Consider the following 8,787-nt stretch of genomic DNA (forward strand, 5'->3'; position numbering starts at 1 on the left):
GAGCGGGCGGCGGCTCTGGGGCTCAACGGCGCCGGCGAAGTAGATGGGGAGGAGCGGCTCGGCGAGGCGAGTCCGAAGGGGGTGGTGGCGTCGGGCGTAGGCGGCGGTGGAACGAGGCGCGACGGCGGCGGATCTCGTCGGAGTTCGGACTCCGGCGAGGTTTGTGCGAGGCTGCAGGAGGCGATGGCGGCTCCGGTTGGAGGAAAAAGAGGCCGGGGTCCGGGGCGGCTCTATTTATGGAGGGGAGGGGCGGCGAGATGCGTGGAGGAGGGGGCAAGAAGAGGCCGGCGGCGGCACGGAGGCGACGGTGATGGCGTCGCGGCTCGGGACTCCGTCCCGAGCTCGAGGACGAGCGGCATGGGCTAGCTGGGCTGGGCCGCGGCTGGGCCGGCCCAGTCGGTGAGGGAAGTTCCTTTTTTTAAAACATTATTTTCCAGACAAATAAAATAATAAAAGCAAAATAAATAAAAATATTATATAGGCATATAATATATCAAAATTTTCAAAAAAAGATTTTCTACGACATGAACATTTTTCTAGCATTAAATAAAATACACACAAAACCAGATAATTCAAAGAGTGCTACTGGTCTAATAGAATCCAACAAAAAATATTTTAAAAAAATACCAAAATGATTTCAAATAAATTTTTCTCCAATTTTCTAATGTAGGGAATCATGTTACCCTATTTTTCATGTATTTTATTTTTGGAGAAAAATAATTTGAATAAAACTCAAATAATTCCAAATTGAAAATAAATTCAAAAAAACTTTGAATTTAATTCTTTGAAACTCCCAACTCATATTTCATATAATTTGAAGAAGTCCTTTTATCTTCTCTCATGAAAATCATTGAGCTGCATGAAGTTTATGAGTTGAAATATTTCCAAATAAAATCCAATTATTTTCAAATACCCTTTCATTTAATTTAAATGGAAGAAGTCATATCATCTTCGCTCAAGGGTTTTGTATTTGAAAAGAATTTGAATTCATGGAGATCAGAAAGCAAATATGAAAGTTTGGGAAAGTCCTTTTATTCCCTCTCATTTAACTTTCAAACAGTTTCGAATTTCACTCACTTTCAGTCAATCAATCAAACAGTCAATCAAATCTATCTATTTATTATAACATTCCAAAATTTAGAATTTTGGAATGTTACAGGAACCCGCCTTGCAATGCCGAAGACAGCACTATGCGCCGGATACCTTGTCACTGAAGCCAGATTCAGGGGCTACTGAGGGAGTCCTGAACTAAGGGGTCCTCGGGCGTCCGGCCTGTTATCTATGGGTCGGACTGATGGGCTGTGAAGATACGAAGACCGAAGACTACACCCGTGTCCGGATGGGACTCTCCTTGGCGTGGGAGGCAAGCTTGGCGACGGAATATGCAAATTCCCTCTTATGTAACCGACTCTATGTAACCCTATATCCCCCGGTGTCTATATAAACCGGAGGGTGTAGTCCGAAAAGGATATACTCAATACCTTAGTCATACAGGCTAGACTTCTAGGGTTTAGCCATTACGATCTCGTGGTAGATCAACTCTTGTAATGCTCGCATTCATCAATATCAATCAAGCAGGACGTAGGGTATTACCTCCATCAAGAGGGCCTGAACCTGGGTAAAACTTCGTGTCCCCTGTCTCCTGTTACCATCAACCTTAGACGCACAGTTCGGGACCCCCTACCCGAGATCTGCCTGTTTTGACACCGACATGGGGGGTCACTAGATGTGCTGCAACATGAGCTGTGCCGCTTGGGCATGGGCGTCAATGCTAGCACAATAGACCGCGGTTGGTGCTGCAGGCAACAGATCATGCTGCAGATGAGCAATCGCACCGGGGCACCCAATGATGCGCACGATGTTGCACATGTGCGTTGTCGGTGCTGCAAGGGTGTCAGTGCCACTTCGTCGGTGTTGCGCGCGCGTGTGATGGGGGTGAGTGAGATACAAGGGCATGCGAGGGAGACATGGACGACGGTGTGCGCGGGGAAATGAGGAACCATGAGGCACGCGGGGAAGACTATGGGTGGTGAGGCGAGGGGGAGATGCGTTGGCATGATCGAACATTCACAAAATGCTTGATCGGATCATCGGCGTCCCGGTTGATCTTGAGCACGAACCAGCCGACTGGCGGTTTTCTTTTAAAACATAGTACAGAAACATATGCTTATAAATACGTACATACACTCAACTCTATGAATATGCACACTCTCTTTCCTGTAAGCACCTTGGAGAGATCTGGCATCGCGCATCAACTCTGAATAACTTGTTTAACTTGCACTCTTGCTTACAGTACATTGCAAGAGTTGGCAATCTCATCAACGAATACTGTATCATCCAAGGACCTGTTCTTTTGTCCCCTGGATTTCATACACTTCCAGCAATGTTCACTCATGCCTCAACTATCCACCCTATTTTTCAGATAATCACTCCTCCGCCCAGGCGTTGTTGGTTCCTCCATGCGCGGCAGGGGGATCCCGGGTGAGCCACTCCCGGGCGGAGACGAGGTCAGGGAGCACCACCGCGCCGGACCGCCGCCACCTCTCGGCATCAGCGGTCCCGAACCTGTCCAGCAGCAGCGCGTGCATCCCGACGGCCCGGGCCGGCGCGTAGTCCTTGCTCATGCTGTCGCCGATGTGCAGCGCCTCCTCCGGCGCCACGCCCCCGGCCGCCTCCAGCGCCATCTCGTAGATCCGCCGGTCGGGCTTCTCGACGCCGGCGACGCCCGAGAACACCCCGAAGTCCCACTCGGACCCCTGCGCACATCAATCAGAAACAGAACTGAGCAATGTATAGCTTCCGGCAGCGCGAGCGAGACGGCGGTCGAGGGCGGCTGCCTGCCGAGTGCCGACCTGGTTCAGCCCCAGCGCGGGCAGGACGACGTCCCTGTAGCGGCAGTCCGCGTTGGTGACGACCCCGGCCATGATCCCCTCGCCGCGCAGCCACCGGAGGAAGGGCCGCGCGTCGGGGAACACCGAGTACGGGGCGGGGGAGCCGAAGGCGGCGTAGATTTGCCCGAAGATCCGCTCAAATGTGGCATCATCGTACTCGTGTCCTGCCTGCAGCATACATACCAACAACCAAGAGAAAAAGGCCGAGAGAGCATCAGAATAGAGTAGTTGCACATTCTACACGCACGAGATTTGCTCACGCTTCGGAGTTTCTTGGAGAAACGAACAGGGCACGGCAGAGCACCGACCTTCACCTTACCCTGAGGAAGGAGTCCCTGACGCACGTCCTCCACCAGCGATGGTCGGGCATCCTGGAGGCGTGGCCGAAGCAGGGGTGCTTGGCCGTCATGTCGGCGTAGGCGGCCTTGAAGGCCTGGTGCATGCGCGCGTAGCCGGGGCACGGCAGCCCGGCGGACCTGGCCGCCGTGCAGTAGTAGTCGCCGAGCTGCCCTCTGTAGGCGATCAGCGTCCCCGTCACGTCCACGGTCACCAGCCGCAGCCTCGACAGCAGCGACATGGCAGCCGGCGACGCACGGAGGCATAGAAGAAGAGGATCGGATGGTTCTTGGGTTGACTTATAACAACACCAAATGCCTTGCTCTGCGGGGCAAAACGAGAGCGAGGAAGACGCTACCACCTCTGTGGAAGCAAGCATGAATCCATGGCTCTCCGGCTTGATGGAGTTAACCCACTCCCGGGAGGAAAGATCACGGCCAACTCTTTGGATCAATCCAAGCAGCAGGGATTTAAAAGGGAGCGGCTCGAGCCTCCTTGCTTCACAAGAAAACTCATTTACTAGGACCCAAGTTTTCTGCCTCCTCCCAAGAGTTTTCTTCAAGGGAGGGTGAAGACGCCACGGCGAGGCGCAGGGAATCCAAACAACATTCTTTTTTTTTAACTGAATCCAACATTCAGTTTTGCTAGAACTCATCTAGATGAAATATAATTTGGTCTCATTCATCTTTTATAGCCATTGGATGTGATGCTATAAGATGCGTTTGTGCTGACGTGGATGTTATATGTTCTTGTTTTCCAAGTGAATGAGACCAAATTATATCTCATCTAGATGAGTTCTAGATACTCCCTCCAACATTTGTAGAGTAAGCTACCGATTCAAAGGATGAATCACACAAAAAGTACCACCTCAGAGTCTGATGCCAAGAATGGAAAATAAATAAGTGTAATTACAAAATGAAACAGGTCTTCTTAATAAGAACTTGAATTGAAATCGATATCCGCCAAATAAACAGTGTTATGCCTCACAGTAGAACTATTACAAGAGCGTACGCTACTGCCTAGAAAAACATCAAGTACAGCTACAAACACAGCACGCAGATCTACCTTGACAGTGAAGCTCACGATCAAAGGGACAGATACATGGTGAAGGATTGCGGTTGATGAAGACTGTCAACATGCATTGCATGCCCGTATTATACTTTGACATAAAATTTTACAGTGCCGCTATTCTTTCACGTATTTGGCATCTTTGGCAACTTCATCGTCTTCTTCTTCAAAGTCGTCAAAGTCGTCACTGTCGTATTGTAGAAGGCTGAAGTCCCTAGACTGCGCCTCCTTCAGCCTTTCCTGGATTCTTTCCTTGATGGCAGTTCCCTGGGAAGTAGTTTAGATTTAGGCATATATGGGCATGGACCTCCTATTGGAGGAGAGCAGCAGTAAACTATTAACAGGCGAAGGTAACTAACCATTGAATGGCAACCTTCCTCGAATTTCTCTAGAAAACCAACAACCCAGCGATCTGCGTTTTCAACCCACTCTTCCTGGAGTTTTGCCACTGTACTCCACTGCAAATATCAACATGCTTCTCTCAGAATGTATGAACAGGTAAACTTGAGAAGGCTAAGTTCATCGATCCAAATTATCAGATGAAGAGATGAACATGGAAACCGGAAGTAGGAGAAGGGGTAGTGAAGTGTTTTCATTTTGCAGTGCTATACTGGATATATACAGAGTACAACTAATGTACGGAGTGTCAGATATGATAAAAATAATACTTACGCATCAGATATCGAAGTCTTGACCACCACAAGATTAGTTGAACTAGATAAATGCAAAGATTTGTGTATAATACATATAAAACTTAAGTAACAGCCATGTAGCACTGTCAATTTATCATCATTGTAACCTTTAGAATACACATGGTGTGAGACATGGCTGAAGCTAATGTTTTTAGCTTTGCATGCAAAGCTATGGACTTGCCCAATCACAGCTGTGCAATCTTCTACGCATTAAAGCATAATTTCATAGAAGTGCTATCTAGTCCAAAACGCATCAAAGAAAAGGATGATATGTGTTAGGAATCCTCCGCTAAACAACTGAAGTCAACCAAAAATCCAAAACTACTTTGATGAACTTCAAAACGTTAATCTAGCCAAGAGTTTCGGACATGCGGGTCAACTATACCCAATCAAATGTCATAAGGCTAACACACAACAAGTAGGTTAATTAGTGACAAAATAGTAAAGAAACATGGGGCACTCATCCCTGCACCAGACAACCAATGGATACAGAGCGAAGCTAACATTGCCTAGTTACAGTTAATCAATCATAAAAATTAGTTATACTTCAACATAAATTAAGATGAAGCTGAATACAAGTACCTTCTCCCCTACTTTTTCTTGGTGCTGCTTCACTTTGTCACGGAGGGTTTTCAATCCCATATTAACTCTTAGTCGTTTTTCCTGATAATAAGATATATAAGGGCTCAGCTAGCCAGCATAATGCAGTGGTACTGTAGTACAATCCAACAACAGGACTTTGTATAAGTAAAGTTTTGCTAAAGCATCAGGTTGATATTGCATACCTTGACATAGCTGACACCAAGATCATTTCTGCTGTACCCCCTGGCCAGATTGCGCATAACATACTCATTATAATCTTTAACAATCCTCATTATAATGTCTGAGGTTGATATTCCTTCTGTGCGCTTGGTCTCCTTAAATTTACCAAGCTTTTTTACCTGATAAAACAAGATGATGTTAGTCACAGAAATCCAAAGTAAAAATTGGTGTCTGTTAACACAATTTATTTGAGATTATATTTGAATAGCTCAATTTGAAACATAAGACTCACAAATTCATAGACATCATTACTAGCTCCACTAGCATCATGATACCTGTGTAGATTCAAATACGGAAGATAGAATATAGATGAGTTAAGAGATTTAAAAGTATAGATCATTCAGTGTGTAGAATATCAAGCCATCAGAAACACAGAAACATTTTCTGTGGTCCTCACAAAAAAAGAATGAAAATAAGAAATATTTACTGCATCACAGAAATAACAAGGTCTTTCGAACTGAATGCTTACGGCAGAGAATCATGTGCAACAAAATCGATGTTATGCTTGTTCAAGAACTCTTCTGTTACTACCCACGGAGCGTCAGGAATGACTTCATCAACCCACCTTGGAATATAAAATAGTAAATCATATTAGCATGCTATTTTTTTGAAGAAATGTACAATGATCATGGATTATATTGGATGAAGTAAAGAATGATACACGATTACTTGCAATGGCGAAGTGATTCATATCTCTCGTCCTCTGTCATGACAGTTCTTCCTTTGTATTGATGTGTCAACTCATCATTGCAGCAACCGACAAGAAGATATGCATTAGGGAACCTACAGTTCAACAGACAGTTCAGTGTCAGGACATTTTCTCGCATTTAACAGCCCCAGTAAGTTAATTTGTGTAGAATGCTCAGGATAACCATTAAGAATGTAAAACCAGTCCGCAGTTAATGCATTTAATCTATGGCACCAATAGTAGAACGGAACCTTAGGCATACTACTAGATAAAAAAAAACTGTCCAGCAAGATTACTAGTATGACATTTGCAGATTAAACCACAGCTTCATACTTAAGAAACAGAGCATGCCTGCAAGTGCAAGATTCCTTATAGAAGGTGTCACAGAAAATCAGGTATTTCCCCATAAGCTAACACAAAACGATAGTTTACCCTCTGTGTGCATGCCATGAGTATACTAACATCACATCATGTACAAACTGAAATTTTGAGGAAAAAGATGCTGCATATATGTGAGTTTTTTTTTTGTTGTTGGCGGAATTGTAGAAAAAAGGGTGACCGTTGGCACACATGACTTCCCATTAGTGTTTTCAAATGCAGAATTCTCAATAGTTATACATAAAATGTCCACTAATGGAAAATGGATGTTGTGATGGGCGAAATGAAGAGGGTAAAAAAGAGAATACAAAATGAACAGAGGGCGCATCAAAAATTATATACTGATTTGAGCAGACTTATTTCACTAGGAAAGGTAGGACTGGCATCTAACAGGACACAAGAAACCAAACTCCATTTCATTGCCGACTTAAAAGAAGTGGAAGATGCCAACCACCATAAAGGGAAAGTTGTCTGAGAGGAACAATATCAGAGCCCAAACCCTACAGACAACTACACCAGTCCATGTCAATGGAGAATGATTATTGTGGAGCAGGATTATTGTACATGATGCGAAAAATAAAAAGGAAAAAAAAGAGGTGGGCAAATAAAGCCAAATCACACTGCATTATTCGGGGGGGATCTACCAAATAGGAGCCCTCCCACTGAATGATCCATTACATGGCAAGCAATACGAGAGTCTCGAGTCACATCACGTTAGGTAAAACATACCAATACAGCTAAATCTTGTCCCCAACATGATGGAAGCATAAATGGAGCCCCATTTTCCACCAAACCGTAAATCTATTGCCCAAATAAACAGGGGCACAGACAAACCAAGTCCTCATCAACCAACTTAGTATCCACAATAAGCGCATGCCTTCGAAACCTAATCACAAGAATGATCCACTAAATCAGACGTTGGACATAACAACAAGTTGAGGCCGTTCCTGAACTGGTAATCGCGAAGAGTTTCAAATAGGAACGGACTGCAATCAAACAACTTCCTCGCGCAATCCCCGCGCTAGAGCCAACCGATGATCCTAATTAGGCGCGATCCGCGCCGCAGCCAACCATGATAAACAGTGTCAGACCCCAATTCCTGCCAGAAACGCAAGGGGGCAGATCGAACCGAAATAGCCCAAGGGGGGAGAGGGATTTCTCACGATTTCTTGGCCTGCTCGAGCGAGCGCGCGTGGCCGAAGTGGAAGAGGTCGTAGATGCCGTCGGCGTAGACCCGGATCGGCCTGTCCGTGATCCCCTCGCCGGCGCCGCCGCCGCCGCCATTGCTCGTGGACCTGTCCGCGACCTCGACGTCCCCCTCGGCCTCCTTCCAGTCCTCCTCCTCCTCCTGGGAGGACTGCGGCGCCTGCCTCGCCGCCTCGGCCTTCGCGTCGGCCATGCGAAGAGGGAGTCGAGAAGGTACGGGTAGGGGGGAAGCGAGCGACGGGAAGGGAAAGAGGACGGGGGCGTGGTGGAAAGGTCGAAGCCTCCAGGCCGGGGAGACGGTACACATGCGGAGGGGGTGCTCGCATGACGTGACGTAGTTTTCGGGCTCGCCCCGTCTCACTGTCAAGTGGGTCCGGGTGTTTGACGGTGACTGGTTGGACCACCTCAGGTTCTTCGACGAGGGAAATGGCGACACGTGGCACGTTGATGAGACAACGACGGGTGAATTTGCTGCCTATCAGAAATATACTTTGTTGTACTATAATAGATTAAAGATTAAAGACAATTATATTGGGACAGAGTGAGTATATAATAATAATGCCTCTATAATAATACATTGTATTATTTCATTTTCGTGTTGAAAAATCATTTTGAAATGAAAGAATCAAAATGGTACTCCTTACTCTTTTTTTATTACAAAAAAATAAAAAAATTCATGCAAAGAAAAAAGATGTATTGCACATGA

At 46.0% G+C, this 8,787-nt stretch overlaps 2 protein-coding genes across 3 annotated transcripts; both read right to left on the reverse strand.

Annotated features, from left to right (window-relative positions):
- Positions 1-2,110: 2,110 nt before the first annotated feature.
- On the reverse strand, positions 2,111-3,841 carry LOC125517298 (haloacid dehalogenase-like hydrolase domain-containing protein 3). Of its 2 annotated transcripts, none has more exons than XM_048682489.1 (3): positions 3,200-3,841; positions 2,853-3,059; positions 2,111-2,756 (listed from the first exon to the last, which is right to left on the reverse strand). In XM_048682489.1, exons 1-3 carry the CDS (start codon positions 3,491-3,493, stop codon positions 2,427-2,429), a joined length of 831 nt encoding a protein of 276 aa, XP_048538446.1. In that variant the 5' UTR covers positions 3,494-3,841; the 3' UTR covers positions 2,111-2,426. The 2 variants fall into 2 exon arrangements, with proteins under 2 accessions (XP_048538446.1, XP_048538448.1); XM_048682491.1 differs by having other exon boundaries at positions 2,112-2,756; positions 3,211-3,468.
- Positions 3,842-4,154: 313 nt separating this feature from the next.
- Positions 4,155-8,376, reverse strand: LOC125517297 (choline-phosphate cytidylyltransferase 2-like). The gene is made up of 8 exons (XM_048682488.1): positions 8,039-8,376; positions 6,479-6,592; positions 6,279-6,374; positions 6,042-6,084; positions 5,773-5,928; positions 5,570-5,650; positions 4,655-4,753; positions 4,155-4,562 (listed from the first exon to the last, which is right to left on the reverse strand). The coding sequence occupies exons 1-8, from the start codon at positions 8,272-8,274 to the stop codon at positions 4,413-4,415; spliced, it is 975 nt and encodes a 324-aa protein (XP_048538445.1). The 5' UTR covers positions 8,275-8,376; the 3' UTR covers positions 4,155-4,412.
- Between the last annotated feature and the right edge of the window lie 411 nt (positions 8,377-8,787).

This window comes from Triticum urartu, chromosome 6 (genome assembly GCF_003073215.2).
Source record: "Triticum urartu cultivar G1812 chromosome 6, Tu2.1, whole genome shotgun sequence".
Taxonomy (NCBI): Eukaryota; Viridiplantae; Streptophyta; class Magnoliopsida; order Poales; family Poaceae; genus Triticum; species Triticum urartu.